This window comes from Eleutherodactylus coqui, chromosome 7, assembly GCF_035609145.1.
Source record: "Eleutherodactylus coqui strain aEleCoq1 chromosome 7, aEleCoq1.hap1, whole genome shotgun sequence".
NCBI lineage: Eukaryota > Metazoa > Chordata > Amphibia > Anura > Eleutherodactylidae > Eleutherodactylus > Eleutherodactylus coqui.
In genome coordinates this window covers 164,026,908-164,044,378 of record NC_089843.1, presented here as the reverse complement: position 1 = coordinate 164,044,378, position 17,471 = coordinate 164,026,908, and the positions used below count along the sequence as shown (strand labels likewise).

At 43.4% G+C, this 17,471-nt stretch overlaps 1 protein-coding gene across 5 annotated transcripts in view; it reads right to left on the bottom strand.

The window, feature by feature from the left end:
• LOC136572916 (centromere-associated protein E-like) overlaps nt 1–17,471 on the bottom strand; it is a 78,622-nt gene that overhangs the window by 38,285 nt on the left and 22,866 nt on the right. For 4 of the 5 annotated variants that reach the window (XM_066573939.1, XM_066573938.1, XM_066573936.1 and 1 more), the window contains exons 16-25: nt 15,864–15,923; nt 15,257–15,424; nt 13,031–13,105; nt 11,279–11,398; nt 11,065–11,199; nt 9,350–9,527; nt 6,184–6,338; nt 5,033–5,320; nt 4,260–4,442; nt 4,061–4,165 (exon numbers count right to left, since the gene is read on the bottom strand). In XM_066573939.1, the coding sequence (XP_066430036.1) occupies nt 4,061–4,165; nt 4,260–4,442; nt 5,033–5,320; nt 6,184–6,338; nt 9,350–9,527; nt 11,065–11,199; nt 11,279–11,398; nt 13,031–13,105; nt 15,257–15,424; nt 15,864–15,923 (1,467 nt within the window). The remainder of the gene's footprint in view (nt 1–4,060; nt 4,166–4,259; nt 4,443–5,032; nt 5,321–6,183; nt 6,339–9,349; nt 9,528–11,064; nt 11,200–11,278; nt 11,399–13,030; nt 13,106–15,256; nt 15,425–15,863; nt 15,924–17,471) is intronic. The other variant, XM_066573937.1, reaches the window with a different exon arrangement.

Here is a 17,471-nt window from a genome sequence, read left to right as displayed (position 1 = left end):
GTGGAAGGCTGTAAAAAACAAACAAACAAAAAAAAACTACGGATGGCGAGCTTAGCAGGCATGAGGCATTTAAACAGAATGAACAACGTAGACACCTGACCCTTAAGAGAGCTGAGGCCCAACCCCATGTCCAGACCTTGCTGCAGAAGAGGACAGGAGGAGAGTTAGTGAAAAGCATTGGATGGTAAACCCTGGAAGAGGAGGGCTTCCTAGCCTTCATCATGGTCTGAATGACATGTTCCGCAAACCCACAAGCTCTCAGGACCGCTGCTTTAACAGCCACACCATTAAACAAAGCATGGACAGACTCAGCTGGAAGAGGGGTTCCTGTAAGAGAAGACCTTATCAAAGGGAAAGGTGCCATGGATTGTCAACAAGTTCTGCAAACCTTGCCAGGTGAGACCAGTCTGGAGCGATGAGAATCACAGGGAGGCATTCCATCTTGAGCTTCTTGAGAAGTCAAGGAATGAGACAGAAAATTACAAGAGCAACCATGGCTCGGGCCTGAGGATCCCGAGTCCTGGATACAAAGTTTGGGAGTTTGTGGTTCATTCTGGACGCCATGGGATTGTCCAAAAGAGGAGTCATACGGAAGTCTGTTTGGAGCACTTGGGGATATAACTCCCATTCTCCCAGGTCAACTGTCTTCCTGTTTAAAAAATCAGCTATCCAATTGTCCATGCCTGAAATGTGGACTGCCAAGAGCGCTGGGAGGTGATCTACAGCCTATGAAAGGATTTTCGCTGCCCCTCTGCCATGACTGCTGAGCTGCGGGTCCAGTCTTGAAGATTTATGTCAAATTCTTAGTTTGGACCCAATTGAGGAGACCCATTAGCTAGGGAGCAAAGTGCTGAAGTAACAGAAGAGTTTCCCATAGTTCGAACATTTATCCGAAAAGTCAGTTCCCTTACTGTCCAAGTGTCTTGGACTGTGAGCTTCTGCAGTGTACCCTCCCCCCGCCCAGTCGAGAAGTCTGGCGTTCATGAAGAGTACCTGCCAGCAGAGAGTCTGAAAAAAGCACCCCAGGCTGACTTGTAGAGAGTCCAACCACCAGAGAAGGGAGTGCTGAAGTTGGCGAGTCAGGCGGACCCAACGATCCAGACAGTCCACAGATTTGTCCCACTGAGAGAATGGCCCAGGTATGAAACTGGCTGAACAGTATCGCCTCGATAAAGACTACCATCATGGCACAGAATTCTTATCCAGTGACGGATGGTCACAAGAGTCTGAGATTGCAGGGAGCATACCTGTCCCCCAAGGAGATGTAATTCCTGTAGGACCCAAGTATGTGCTGTGTCAAAGAAAAGACCCAGAAAGTCCAGATTTTGCAACGGTTAAAAAGGGCCTATTACACTCTGGATTGACAAAGTGTGAATCGCGAGCCAAAGAATTGGTCTTTGAAAGACAGCGGAATTCTGAAGCAGTGATTCAGGGGGTTCTTGAACCCCGGAGTCTGAGGTGTGGGTGATCCAGGCTTTCTTTAATAGGGAAAGATAAACTCTGCTCCCCCCCCCCCCCTCCCAAACCACCACCCCGCATGGTTTGGGTAGGGAGCCACCCTTGATGCGAAGGATTTAGTAGAGGTGGACTTGGAGGACCGTTTCGGGGACGCCAAGGTGGACACTGTTTGGAAGATTAGGGATATAGTGGAGATAAAAGACAATACACAGTATACACCTATTTGGAACAACATGAGAGTTATGGAGCTAGACAAGCTTTACTCATGAAAGAAAATGGGAAGGAGACATAGGCCCCTATTGAAGAGTCACAATGGCAAGAGATGCTTAAAAGGACATCCACTACTGGGGAACATGACCACTTAACTAAGTCTTCTATAAAAGGTTACATGTTTAAAAACTGTCAGGAAGGTTCCATTCTTTGACTAATGCTTCAAACCAAACACCACCTCAAAATTCTGAATGAGCGGGAAAGACCTTTGGAAGATGCTTCAGGCATATAAAAGAAAAGGCTTCCACGGATGAAGGCTAGCAACCAGAGAGAGAGAGCCTAGATGCCTGTTCCTCCTCCAAGTCACAATCAGAGAGATACTAAAAGCTTGCCTTCAGATTGAATTGTCACTGGGAGTGAGATTCGAACACATTGCCGCAGTGATTTGAGAAGATAGCGATGTGGGGGAGCTAGAAGTTTGCCTCGAGCAAGGAGGCCTAGCCCATTTCTGTGACCTACTATAAGAGACATTGAGTGGCAAATTCTTCATCAAACACACTTGACAAATAGTACGCTCCAGCCCGTCTATGAGCGCTTTAGTAAGGTCTGGCACCGCTCAAAAGAGAGCGTGCCCATTTCGGTTTAGCAGTTGATGAGGGCTGGACAGGAGCAAAGTCTATGGATTTGGTACTGCAGCGCGATCAAAATGTGTGGCTCACGCTAGGCCTTGTCTGGAATCGGGTTTGCAGACAGTAGTCCGAGCAACCCGTAAATGGTGTACTGCTAAGGGCACTGCAGGAGGAGCAATCCGGAAAATGAGCTAGCCACCAGGCAGAGCTTACCTGGTTCCTGAACTGCCAGTCGCTAGATGTGCGAGGAGCACGCCCGAGGCACCACTGGTCTCAGCAGGCAGGTGGGCTGTGTCAGAAGAGGTGGGAGCCAATAGGAAGTCCGATACTGGGCACGCTGGAGGAGGATAGAAGGGAAAGCAGAAAGCCCTCCTCCTACCAGAGCAAGCTGTGAGTGGACCACAGCAATATCATGGCTCACGTTACCGAAAGTGCTGCAGCTAAGCTAGGCCAAAGCCTCAATTAGCGACGAAGGCCGTACAAGTGTGAAAAGCAGTGGCATGTGCAGGAAGACATGTGCACGGCTTCCTGTAGCGTGCAACAAGTCCCACTCCAGAAGTGCAGACCAGTGGTGCTGTGTGGGTGAGCTGGCACCCACAGGCCCCACAAGAAATACCAGCGCATGGGTGACAGACCCAGGTTAAACAGTCCCAGCCACCTCCCAAGTGCTGTTGGCAAGCTACACTGCCAAGCCTCCCACTTTCCAGAGTAGAAAAGAAGCACCTTTCCACCGAACAGCTCTGATACTCCAGCAGTGCACACCCCTGTGCTTGCCTGGCTATGGGTAGGAAAGGAGTCCTCCAATAGGTAGTCACTGCAAGTGACGGGTTGACCATGCTGTGCCACCTTGTCTGAGGGTCAGGCTGACAACAGACTAGTTAATTCCAGTCTGTTCGCCTGCTTTGTTGGGTTAAAAGGGAGAGTCCAGTGCCAGCCTTGTACTCCCAAATCCAGAAAGATAAGCATTGAAGACAGGTAACAGAAGTCTGCCTCCTACAAACACTAAGCTAAAACTGATTAGCTTGGTGCCTGCAGGAAAGGTATAGCTAATAGGAGGAGCCAACACTATTTGTTTAGTGTCCATCTACTAGTGGCAGTAGCTATACTCACAGTCTAAGCAATGTTCCCTAAGGCAACAGAGGAGAAAGGTTTCCATAACTTTTAAAGAGATCAGATAGGAGAAACTTGGGGAGGCGGGGAAAGAAACACACACACCAGCTTCTTGACAGGAGAGGCTGTGTCTAACACTACCAATCGTTATAGTTCCTCACCTATATTAAGGTTTCAAATGTTGTTAAGGCCTTGCTTTCAGCTTGTAGAGAGGGACTCATTTCTGGGGCACGGTTATGTTCCAGTTTTGTTCATCGTGACAGACGTTAAAATAGTCTCCCAAATGAACAAAATGGCCACCATCTGCAAACTAAGAATCACATCCTAGAATTTAACCAGTATAGGTTGTTGAGAGAAGAAGAGGGGTTGGAGTTGAAGGAAGAGTGTGGTCTTAGGTTCTACCTCTGCAGCTCCACACCAAACACCCCTGCCCCTTCTTCGCTCTCATCAATCCATCCTAGTTATATTCTAGGGTTGGTTTCTTACAGGCTGCAGATAACAGCCATTATGTTAGTTTTGTAAACTATCCATTTAAGCTTTACGAATTATGACCATCTCCATAAATATTCTTCAGTGAAAAACCACAAATAAGATCCGTGCACTATGGATGGTTCAAGATACAAATGCAGTATCAATTGTGCAATGTACCATACCTTTTGTTCTAGAGATGCAATCTGAGATGTTAGCTCTTCTACCCTCTGTCTCTGCTGCTGAAGGTCATGTAGTGCCTGTCTAAGGTCATCTTGAGTTTCAATAGACTATAAGGGGGAAGAAACAAGAATATTCAGAAACAATTTATAAATTCTGTTGGGGAACTTGCAGCAAAAGAAAACCCACGGATTTCATACTTACCATCTCTACGTTCTCTCTAAGGTCTTCCTTCAGCTGGTCTCTTTCTGACACTAGGCTCTGAAGTGTAGCCTTCAGCTCATCTCTTTCACTTGTCATCATATCAATGTGTTGCTGTAGACTGAAAAGCTTCTCCTCAAGGTTTAATTTCTCATTCCGCAAGGAGAGGAGCTCTGCTTCCACGTCCTGCAAGTTATCAAACACATCATTCCACATGAGTTGGGTTTGCATAGGCTCTTCATTCTCAAGTATCCATGTTCAACAGCAAAATGGTTATTTCAGTAACAAGCTATATACACAGTCGGAATGTTGCCCGTCTTTATAACTCAGGGAGGTATTCCACCTTCAATTTAATTTGAAGATCAACAATAGTTGGAATCCATGAGCTAGGACTCATGGTGGTTCAGAAAGCAAGAAGCGGTGCTGCTTGTTTTTTTTTTTTTTAGTTTTAGATTCTTAAAAAATCCAAAGTGTTTCAGCAAATGACAGTGACCCATTTGTATACAAACACCCACTTATCTCCATAATAAATATGCCATGCATTCTGACAGTTTCCTTTCCCTCACAGTAAGCGACACCATTGAACCTACATAGGAATCCGATGTCACATGGCATTTCTAAGCAACCATTTAAAAAACACCACATTACTTGGGGGTCTGGAGCACGAACTAATGAATCAATTATAGGAAGACGAACATTTCCTTAAAAAAATTAAAAAAAATTCCATTTGTGATACGGCCATTTACATCCATTATACAATATTTGAACACACTTACTTTAAGAGACGCCATTTCCAAGGTCAAGCTTTCCTTTGTGGCCCTGAGTTCATCTCGCTCTCCAGTAATCTCATCCATTTGCTGCTGCAGAGTAGTAAGAAGTTGCTCAGTTTCTCGCTTTTCATTTTGCCATGACTCCAGCGTAGACTCAGCTTCCATCACAGTCTTCATTAGATTACTTATCTCCTCTTTCTGACTAATCTGTCCCTGTTCAAGTTCTTCCGTCTTCTGAAGGAGTTCCTCATGTACAGTCGCATTCTGAAGCGCCTCTTCTTGTAAGCGGAAAAGCTGTATGAATGACAGTTGTGTCGTAATTATAATGACAGCAACTCTTTATTGCGGATTGAAAAAAGAAGTCTGACTGCAAGGGGTTCCACATGAAGCCATTCTAAAGATATTCTCACATCTTTATGCTGAGGCAAAGCATTTATTGCATATTCATAAGTAGAGATGAGCGAGCGTACTCGCCAAGGCAAACTACGAGCGAGTAGTGTCTTATGCGAGTACCTGCCCGATCGTCTCTAAAGATTCGAGTGCTGGCCGGGGGGTGGTGAGCAGCTCGAGTAGTTTGCCTTAGCGAGTACGCTCGCTCATCTCTATTCATAAGACATGCTATAACAAATTCTCGGGATCAGTGAACGTCTCAGCGGCGAGACCACCACGATCAGACTTATCACCTATCCTATGGATAGGCGATGGCCATCTTGGTAAATCCCTTTAATAACTTGTAAATTCTGTTCTAGTTTCTTATCTGAACGCACCCAACATTACATTAGACAACCTCCGCCAGAGTGGAGCCATGCGTGCAACTCCCGGCAAACTAATTCTGCAGTGGGAAGCTGCAGCCAGACGGACATTTCAGCCACTGTAAAGGGAATGTGCCATTACACGGCAGCTGTTCCCGCCCAAGGAGGAGTCATTCTTACAGAGCAGCGTTCATTTCTGGCTCATGAGAAGGAGTCCTAAATTGTGTCATTTCCCCCTTGCATCATCTGTAGGTCCTTAAAAGGGGAGTATAGACAGGAGTTGTCCTCAATATAAACCCCTTTGCACGTGCACCTTTATGGTTTAAACAGCTAAAGCTAAAAAGGTACCTTTTTAACACTGTTCATCCACAAAATAAAATATAAACCATAAGTTGTAAAAGTCACCTGATCTTTAAGGTTTTCTATTTCACCAGGTAAAGATTTGTATTCCAACAAGCTGGCAATTTCCTGCTCCATGGTTTTCTTTTCCTCCAAAAGTTCGTTCAACTGCTTTGAATAATCTGCAACCTTCTTATCAAGCTCAACATGAGATAGGAGTTCTGCAAACAATACAAAGAAGGACTAGTACATCCAATTCTGGAACATTATGAGAAAGGATGTCTTGTGGCAGAGAAGATTGCACTCAGCACCCCAACATTCTTTCGGGAGATTAAAAGGCTCATTTACATGTGCAGATAGGAGCATTAGTCATCATCAATAAGGGATCAATTGTGGATTATAGATTTGCACTTACAATCAAATATGTAACCCTGATGTAACCCTGTAAGGACATGGCCTAGTTTGGTGCTTAACACATACTTAACCTTTACAGAACAAGCAGACGTATCGTGATGATGGTGAAATCCTTATAAAACTTGTATCCTGCAGTTATCAACTGTTTTCCTCTCTGCAAATTCCATCTTCATTTCTCAGTTTTCCTTGAGCTCGTGGGTGGAGACTAGCTGCTATGTTGCCTCTCATAGGTTGCCCACAGAAGAGAAGATCATGTTCTTCATTCAGCTCTCATATACAAAGAAGCAGCAGCAGCCATAGAAGACATTGCTGAGAAGTACTGAGCAGTGTAGCTGTGAATTCGGAAGCTGCCATACATAACAGCATAGCTAATTCTCACTTGGGTCTTCCTCCCTTCTTTATAGGCTTCTACGGACTGCAGGTAATCTGACATGTCAGTGTGCTGTTATTCGGTCTCGTCTACCAAGATAGATTTTATCAGTTTCAAAGTGAACAGAGAAGCAGCAGCAGCAAAAAAAAAAAAAAAAAAAATCTTTTACTAACATGCGTCGTGTCATTTCAGAGCAAAGAATCTCAGCTTTAGGGTAGATTCAGACGACCATATATCGGCTCGATTTTAACGCAGAGCCGATATACGGTGTCCTCATCTGCAGGAGGGGGGAATGGAAGAGCCAGGAGCAGGAACTGAGCTCCCGCCCCCTCTCTGCCTCCTCTCCGGCCCTCTGCACTATTTGCAATGAAAGGAGGCATGATGGGGGCGGGGCTAGGTTCCGAGAATTAGCCCCGCCTCTCCCGATTGCAAATAGTGCAGAGGGGCGGAGAGGAAGCAGAGGGGGGCGGGAGCTCAGAGCACTGCTCCTGACTCTTCCAGGCTCCCCACCCCCTGCAGAGAGAGACGACGTATATCAGCTGGGCGTGAAAACCGAGCCGATATACGTTCGTCTGAATCCAGCCTTAAAATACGTCCAAAAGCATGTCAATAGCTCTGAGAACGGGACCTAAAGCCTTCTGAAGTAAAACAAGATCCGTTTGCCCCAAACCAGTAATTTTATCTTGCAGAACTGAGCTTGTCCTAAACTGTTGGGGTGGGCATTAAGGGAATCTTGGTCTTTTTCATTCTTTGACCATTTCCACCAAGAAATTACAAAGCAAGCGCCTTTAGTACAGACAAGAATATTCTCTAACACTTTTATGAATGAATTTAAATATGTTGATGGCGTTTTATACTTTTTTTTTTTTAAATAAACAAAACCATTTCACATGTGTTCTACCCATTCTTTTTTCCAAATGGGTCTCATGGGAAGGCTGAATTTATCTGCAGAGCCCCACCACTATATCCAAGTCGACACGACTAGCAAACGAATCAAGTGTTAAAACCGCATTGTCATTAATCTAAAAAGCCATATGTACCCCAAAATGGTACCAATACAAACTACAACTCTTAGTATAGTATAGTCCTAATCGTACCAACACACAGAAAAAATATCATCATGTCATGTATGCTGCCTAATTAACACTGTTAAAAAACTGTGGCATGATTGATGCATTTTCTCCCTGCTCTCAAAAAATAAAAGTTTTACAATATATTGTGTACCTAAAAACTGTACCAATAAAAAGAAAAACAAACAACCCTGTTTGACATACAAAAAACAAGCTGCCATATGACTGTCGACGGAAAAAAATAAAAAAATGTTACAGCTTTTGAAAAAGAGATGAAAGTCCCAAAAAGAAAAATCTGTGTCCTTACGGCCAAAATAGACCATGTCCTTAAAGGGGTTGTCCAGCGGCAGCAAGTGGGTCTATACACTTCTGTATGGCCATATTAATGCACTTTGTAATGTACATTGTGCATTAATTATGAGCCATACAGAAGTTATCAAAAGTTTTATACTTACCTGCTCCGTTGCTGGCGTCCTCGTCTCCATGGTGCCGACTAATTTTCGGCCTCCGATGGCTAAATTAGTCGCGCTTGCGCAGTCCGGGTCTTCTGCCGTCTTCAATGGGGCCGCTCGTGCAGAATGCCGGCTCCGTGTAGCTCCGCCCCGTCACGTGCCGATTCCAGCCAATCAGGAGGCTGGAATCGGCAATGGACCGCACAGAAGCCCTGCGGTCCACAGAGAGACAGGATCCCGGCGGCCATCTTCAGCAGGTGAGTATGAAGACGCCGGACCGCCGGGATTCGGGTAAGTACTACCCGGTGTGTTTTTTTAACCCCTGCATCGGGGGTTGTCTCGCGCCGAACGGGGGGGGGGGGGGGGGGGGGTGTTAAAAAAAAAAAAAAACCCGTTTCGGCGCGGGACAACCCCTTTAAGCAGTTAATACATGAATTAGTATACTCATTCACTACATGAATGCTTTAATGTTAATAAGCTTCACATTATTAGTGGTCAAGAAAACCACTACTAATTTGAAGCTTATTACAGTATATATTATATTATAACACACACACACACACACACACACACCAATGTCTTCAAATTAAGTGATCCCGATAATGGCATTCAGCAGAAGTGAAATTAAAGACACGTGGCTGCTCTCTTCCAAAAACAGCGCCATGCCTGCCCATGGTTCGTGTGTGGTACTGCAGCTCACTTACATTCACTTGACCAAGTTGCAACACCGCACACAAACAAGTGGCGCAGTTTCTAGGAGTAAGCAGTCACGAGTTTCTAGTTTCACAGTCCCTTAAATGTCCCATATTCTGTTCATCAGAACAGTGCCCATAAATCGGTTTTACATACATTTTCAAAATAAACCTCATCAATTAAATGGAAGGGTATGTAAATGAGATGCATATATGATATACGAGTTGACCAACCTTTGGGGACTTTCCCAGCCAGGAGGCCGTTGAGCTTATTGAGCTCATTAAAGGCATACTGCAGTTCCTTCTGTAAGTCAGCCTGCATCCTTTTAGCGTTAGACTTCTCACTCTCCAGTTGCTTTTCATAACCCGAGGCGTCTTTCTCCCGTTTTTCACAGTGGATTACGAGCTCATCCTACGCAAAACACATGTACTCAGAAATACCGTTTGTTCAAGGTGTTTGTGGGCGAGAGTCTAGAGGACATATCCAGTAAAAGCATCATTTTTCATTCATTGGAGTCTATCTGCATGCATCAAGTTGAAGGCAACCAGGTTTTAATTCAATAATGGTCATTACTTTCACAACAAAAACATTAGGAAACTTCTGTTTTCTACACCATTTCTCTGATAATGCCATTAGTGTAAGCATGATGAACAATGCCGCATACTGAAAGATTGATATACTGGATGCTCTGCAGAATTCTGTAATAAATGGTCCATAAATGGAATGTCAGACTTTACATGTCAGTTTTGGATGAAACATCCTTATCCATAAGTCATTAGTTATGACTAAGGAGTAGAGATGAGCGAGCATACTCTCTAAGGGCAATTACTCGAGCGAGCATTGTCCTTAGTGAGTACCTGCCCGCTCTGAAGAAAAGATTCGGGTGCCGGCGGGGGGCGGGGAGATCTCTGAGATACAAGTAGTATACTGGGGTATGGCATGACCTTACAAACACCACAGAAAAAGGATATATCAGTTAAAAAGAACCCGCAAGAGGACAAAAACCCTTGATGTTGGGTTGCAGGCTTCTATATTTGGATGAAAATTTTAAACTAATAACTCATTTATCAGTATATGTTATTTCTGCAGCAAGCAGCCTGGCTTTACATGCAGGAGAGCCCAGTGTGGCAATGCCAGTGTGGTTCACTTCTGAGGTGCAGGGCAAGCCGCCAGATTGAATCGTATGTGGCGTCAATAGATTGAAAGTCTGCATGGTGTGCTACACGCATAAGTTGGTCTGGTACCCTTTGCATGCCTTATCTATGTGTAGGTATAATCCTAACCCGCTCCCCTGTTCAGCAGTATTTTGAACCTATGCCATGCTCCTCCGTATTGCAAAGTGGCTGTCTGCATGCTGAGGGATGTGGGGTCTAGATCCACCCTTGTATTTTTTTTTTAAGGATATACCAGTAAGTATGGCCATATGGCATGACCTTATTAAACAAGAGTATGCTGCAAGTCAAGTAGTAAGCAAACTTTTCCTTATTTGAACCATCTGATATCTTCGTTTTAACCCCTTCCCACCACAGACCTTTTCAGACCTTCTCATTGAAATCAATGCGAGCCATGCCTGCAGTTACAAGCGCCGGCCACTACACAGAGGTCGGTGCAGAGACTTCCGCTCCGACCTCTGTATTTGCGGCGCTGACCGCATGCGCCCGCTCAGCTGATCGGTCGGGGTCCTGAGCAACAGACCCCAGCCGATCAACTATTCATTACCCATCTTGAGGATAGGTCATCAGTAATATTCTCCCTGGAAAACCCCTTTAAATATGGCTGTTCCTAAAGACGTTTTTTTTCCCCTTCAAGAATCTTTTCTTTTTTTTAGCCACAGACTTAATTTTAAAACGGAAAGGTCTCATTTTATTTCTTCTAAAGCTTCATTTGTTGCGTTTAGCATGTCATTCCACCATTTGCGCAGCCATCCATATAAAAGCTCTGCCCTTACCATCTTCTCTTTCAGCTCCAGATTCTCACTCCTCAGGAAGGCGGCTTCTCTCTGAGCATCACGAGTCACTGCTTCGGCATCACTAAGAGACTGCTTCAGCTGGAGCACTTCATCACACAGCTTGTCACAGTCCTCCTGCAAACCACAACCATTATGTACATAGATGCCTACACAAGACCTCGTGTTTTATGGCGGCAAGTATAAAACTCCATACCATGGATGCCAAGAGATCCATAGATCTCACTTTCTTCTGGAGCATTTCATTTTCTCTCTTCAATTGGGCCATTATTTGTTCTTGTTCTTTCAGAACTTTAGATTTGGTGTCCAATTCATTCTGAAAACATTAAAACAAAAGTCATATTTTCACGACAGCATTTTTTGTGGTACCTTTATAATTGTTTTGTGAATTGAGTGGGCAAGATTGAGGGGGAGAAAATCAGGTATTTGTACTTGCAGTAGTATCTGTTCCACAATTAAATTAATGAGGAAAAAAAAAAACAAAACAAACAACAAAAAAAAACCACGCCACCACATTACTCTATTGGCCTTAGCTACGGTTTTGCCATTTTTCATGATTGTGTTTAAGCTTTTGAGCTAACTTTTGCCTCCTTAGCCACTCGTCCTACTGCCATTCCTGAACAGTAGCTCACTCCCTGCAAGCAGCTACAGCAATATTTTGCCTAGCGTCCACTGCCTAGTGGCAGAAGCCTACACACCATTTGTTACCGTGGCCCCAGATGAACTTTATGAGGAAAGGATTTACATTAAGTGCCAAAATTCTCTCTTTAGCTTGTTTACACAGTAGCCACTGGAAGACCCAAAACAGTACCCGAGGTGGGCAAAGAAAGGACAGCAGTACCAAAAGCACGGTCTACCAGATCGAACAGAAGGTCTCCACCTCTGATGACCATAACAGGCAGGGGCCTGGAGCCAGAGGAGAAGGCTTGGTTATGCATCAGCATTATGGTTTTCACATTTCATGCCCTGTTACGACCGCAGGAGAACAAGCCCTGCCCAAATAGTACCCTCCCTTTAATGCTTTGGCAAGCCAGGCAGCACATGCACAATAGCATCACACACCTACCTCAGGGAGAAGGTTCATCTGCACTCAGGTGTTTTCAGAGGTGGAATCTGCAACGTACTCAGGTGTGAACATACCCCAATTAGGCATTTACTGTATAAAACCTCTCTTACTAGATTTAGTGCCCTTCTCATATTGCACAACAGAACATTACTGAACTCCAAAAGTGATTTTTGGTGCAGATCTGACTTTTTGCTTGAAGCATATGCCTGCTACTTTACTGTATAGTTAAAAGGTCAATCTAAATTTGCCTAAAACATGGCTTTTTGGCAGGTATGTGAATAGGAGATGTGTGCAGAAAGACATTCCGCAGTATCAGTATAGATTTCATTGACAGTAATGAGATGCGGAGTTGGTGCAGATTCTGAAGCAAGATTCAATGAGCATTCCCTTCCTGTTCTGACCACTTATGGTTTGATTACCTAGCTGTATTTTGGATCACCACTGTTTCTGCAAGACCATGGATAAGATCTGAGTAATCCCACAGAAAATCCCAGAATATTGTAATGTAATACTGTATGTCCATATCGGTGAACTGTGGGTGTTCCCGCAGCATTTTACCAGCGTTTGTAAATATGTGGTTTGCCGGCAGAGATCACGTATGCACTGTATTGCATTCGCTGCCTATACAATGGCATGTAGCTCGCGCTGCGTGGTACACCGAGAAAGAGCATGCTGCGATCCATTTCTTATGCGAATCTACACGCACATGTATCAGTGAAAGTCCATTGACCTTCAATGACTCCATCCACCGCGTATTACACGCAATACGCGGTGAACAAACACCTGTGGACATGAGCCCTTAAAAATCATTTTCCTTATGGTGCAGAAAAGCTGGGAATCAGTGGCATTCTGGCTTTAATTGCCGATTCTAGGAAACCTCACCTCCAGTTCTTGATTGATCACCTCTGCATTCTGCATTAGCTTCTTTATATTGGAAATTTCATGGATTAGTTGTGCCTGGAAAGCAATTAGCAATATGGCAGGAAGCATTAGCGAGCACTTTGTTGATTAGACAGCCATCACCCCAAGAAAGTTAAAAAAAAAAAAAAATCACACAAGCTTCATTTAGAAGAGAGGAAGGGTAGTTCCACACGGGCGATCATGATTTTGCCACAAGAAAACGATGGCAAAGTCACGTCTTTGTGCTTGAGCATCAGCAATGCTTTTTCTTGTAATGAGCATTTTTTTTCATCACAAGGGTCAATAGGACTTTCTAATGAAAAAAAAAAAATAAAAAAAAAATATTCGCATCACACGTTTGTTGCGTTGCGATAAAAAGAAGGCTCCATAGGGTAACATGGGACAGAGGAAAATAAATAACAATCACACATTACAGAAAGAGCAGGCCGCGATTTATTTGTTCTCTCAACATCGCATCAGTGAAAACATCGGTAATGGGAAGGAAACCATTGAAAAGCATGGGTTCCTTAATCTGCTTTTCTACCGACTCTCACAACAGAAAAAAATAGCGTGATCTTCTCACCCGTGTGAAACCACCCTCAGGGAGATTAAAACGGCATCCCATGAATTCAGCCACCAGTCTAACACTATCCACTTGCTTCATGATGAGAGAAAAAAAAAAAGCCAATTTTGTTATTAGAGCTAAAACGAGATTTAGTTGTAGACACTTAAATACACAGTTCTAGGCAGTTTGGGTGTCTTACTTCTGTATTAGACAGGATTGTGTTTGACAATCTCGTTAAGTATATTTAAAAATAAAGACTGCAAGTATGGGAAAAGTGGGCATGTTTTTTTTTATTTTTTTCTATCACGTCTTTTTTCATGGCCCATTGAATTTGACATGCCTGGATTAGTGGGCTTCTGAATGCTGGGACCCACTGATGCTAAAGACAAAGACGTAGTGTCTGAAATCTGAGAAGTAGCTGTGTGCCAATAGTCAAGTACTGTAGTGTCATTGGGAGATGAACAAAACCAAACCAACCATAATTACAGAAGCACATTATGGATGGGGTGTCTAATAGTACCGGCGATGGGTCAGGCAGACGATCAGGTGACTAATAGAGATGAGCGAGTATACTCACTAAGGCACATTACTCGAGCGAATAGTGCCTTAGCCGAGTATCTCCCCGCTCGTCTCTAAAGAATTGGGGGCTGGCGGGGGAGAGCGGGGAGATCTCACTCTCCCTCCCCCTCACAACTTACCTGTCACCCGCGCCGGCCCCCGAATCTTTAGAGACGAGCGGGGAGATACTCGGCTAAGGCACTACTCGCTCATCTCTAGTGACTAATAAGTTAAAATGTCATTATGACAAGCTTGAGAATTTTAACAAGGTTCCATAAAAGGATTATTTTTAAAAAGGTACTGCTGTTTCCCTGAAAATAAGACAGTGTCTTATATTAATTTTTGTTCAAAAAGGTTTAACTTTTTTACATGTATAGCTGCCTGGACACTATTTAAATTGACTTTTTTAATTAACTGTTAGCAAGGCTTAATTTTGGAGTAGGGATTATATTTCAAGCATCCTCAAAAATGCTGAAAAATCATTTTGCATCCTCAAAAATTCTGGAAAATCATGCTGTGTCTTATTTTCAGGGGATGTCTTATTTTCAGGGAACAGGGTATCAGATCTGCATCTTTGTGTTCATCCGTGATACGCAGGGCCTTCATATAGTCCACCTACATGTGTCATACTCACACTGGTGATAACAAACATAGCACCTACATCTAATTGAAGTATTACAGTATGTCGAAAAGTTACAGAACTTGTCTGTGCCGAGCAGAACTAGTGCGACAATCACATTACTTTAAGGTGGCACAATAAAAGTAATTTCTAATAGTAGGTTACTGTTTGATATCTACATCCGGTTGACGAACATCTGTAAACAAATGAATCACTCATACATATACTTGATAATACTATCGATTAGGTCTTTGGATGTGGCCAGGACAAGCAGAATGAAAGACGCCCCCTTCTTACTCTCCTGTCTGCGTCCAAGGAACCGCACGATACACATAAGAACTAAGGGTAATATTACAAAGCGATTTAGATCATGACTAATAGGTGGGAATGTAATCCCAAGACCCATAAAATTAGACTGCGCCAATGTTTCACACTTCATTGTGCTCTTAGAATTAGTTGGCCTCACCTCATGCTCTTCTCGAGTTTCTTTCTCCAGCATTTCAAATTCATTAGTCTCCTGTTTCTCCTGAAGACGTTTTTCCAGATCAGCCATCTCTCTTTTCAGGCTTTCATTCTCATTTACTAGATGATCAAAGTTATTCTGCATATCAGCCAACTCCTCATGAGCGTTTAGCTAGAAAATGGTGACAAGATTACATTTAGAATAGTATTACATGAAGCAAATTTTATTTATTTTTTAATAGAAAATTCAAGAATAAAAAAGGTAAATGGGAATAATAGAAGTTAGAAAATTTGGAATGCTCATTACTCCAAGACCTCTTTCACATGGGGGCCTATGTGTGCAAAAATCACGCGTGAAAAAAAAAAAACAAAAAAAAAACATTTGTGGCTATTAGAACTAATGGTTTCCTATGGGAACGTTTAGCTGTATAGGGGGTGGCGTGAGGGTACGGTTAAGAGGATATGATTTTATCATATGTTTATATACATCTGTGGAGCTGCGCATTTGGCTTTTTTTTTTTTTTTTATTTATTTTTTAAACTACTGACATCTGAAAGATAAAAATAACTGATTTTTACATGGCACACACAAAAGACTAAACAACTACTTACCTTCTCTGCCATTAGGGCGTCACATATCTGAAGACTTTCCATTAAGTAGGTTTGGTCATTCTGCAAATAAATCATTTACAGTTGTTACAGATGAAAGCCTCCTTTCCACTAGAATCCACAGGCTCCCTAACAGCCATATACTTTGTAACACCACGATACCACTCAAACAATAAGGCCAAGCATCACCAGGTTAGCAATAGATGTCAAATCCAACTTTAAACAAAACGCATAAAGGGCGATTTCTGGTCCACATCTATATACAACCCATCTCCAGGATAGTCATAAATAGCCAAATCAGCAGGGGTTTGCCACCCTGGATGCCCACTGATCAACCAAAGTGAAGTAGCGACAGGCTGGCTCGGACTTTTGACCATTCTGCAGCGGCCCAGTATGATAGCGCAGCTTTCTCCCACTGAAGTGAATGAAAAAGAGCTGCACTACTCTAGAAACCTAGAAAATGACCACATGGCCCATCAGTTAGGCCTCATGTCCACTAGCAAAATTGAATTGCGGATTCCACTGCGGAATCCGCATTCAATTTTGCCCATAGGGAATCATTGGCCATCCGCAGTCAATTTAATTAAATTTTGCACCTGCGGATAACATTTTAATAGATTTGCGTTTTTTTCCGTGCAGGAGGAAAAACGTGGCATGCTCCATTTTACCGCGGATTCCACGCGGATCGGCCACATTGCTAGCAATGGGTGCGGATATCCACATGAAAAAAAAAAAAAACCATTTAAAGCAAATCCGCGCGGAATCTGCTGTGGAAATCTGCAGCAGATTCTGGGCGGATTGTATTTTTCTAGTGGATATGAGGCCTTCAAGTTCCCAGTATCCAAAAACCATGTTTCAGAGCGCCTGCAACTAGCGTTAATACCAGGCCCAATCATTTTCTTCTGACAACACAACTAAAGTAGCCATTCAAGTGGTCAGTGACAGCCTTATCTCCGTTTATCGTTAACCACATTTTTAATTTTTGCAATCGCACAGTTTTTCTTGTCACTAAAACACCCAAATACAACTTTATTCCCCTCCTTAGGGTTTGGCCATTTCTTCCTCATTTGGTGCTTTAGCAGCATTACTGTTTAACCTAATTTCATACATCCGTCAGCTGCATCTTGTAGACAGATGTCTTTTCTTTGACTAGATTACCAACTCCTCTAATGAACCGTAGCAATTTTTTTTCCTTTGATGTTTGCATTAAAAGGGGTTCTGACAATAGAAAACAAGAATTCTATACTTGTTTATTCCTCCCCCATCAGTCTTCTTACCAGATCTTCTCCCTGCCAGGTTATTGTAGAGACTGCGCATGTTTGCTCTGCAACAGTATATGAGCTCTGCGCGGAGAGCCAGCACGCATGCGCAGTCTCAGCAATAGATAGAAAGGAATGCCTAGGCAATGAAAGTTACGTCACTAGTGATGTAACCTACACTGACCTGCCGGAAGAAGAATACCAGGAATGGACACTCCATAATAAGCGCATCTGGCTGGCTTGCGGTGAGGTAACCCGAGGGACCGAATAAGATCAGCCAGGAGAAAATGCTGTAAGACGACTGCCTGGGGAGGAATAGGGGAATAGGCAAGTATTTTTTTTTTTTTTAAAT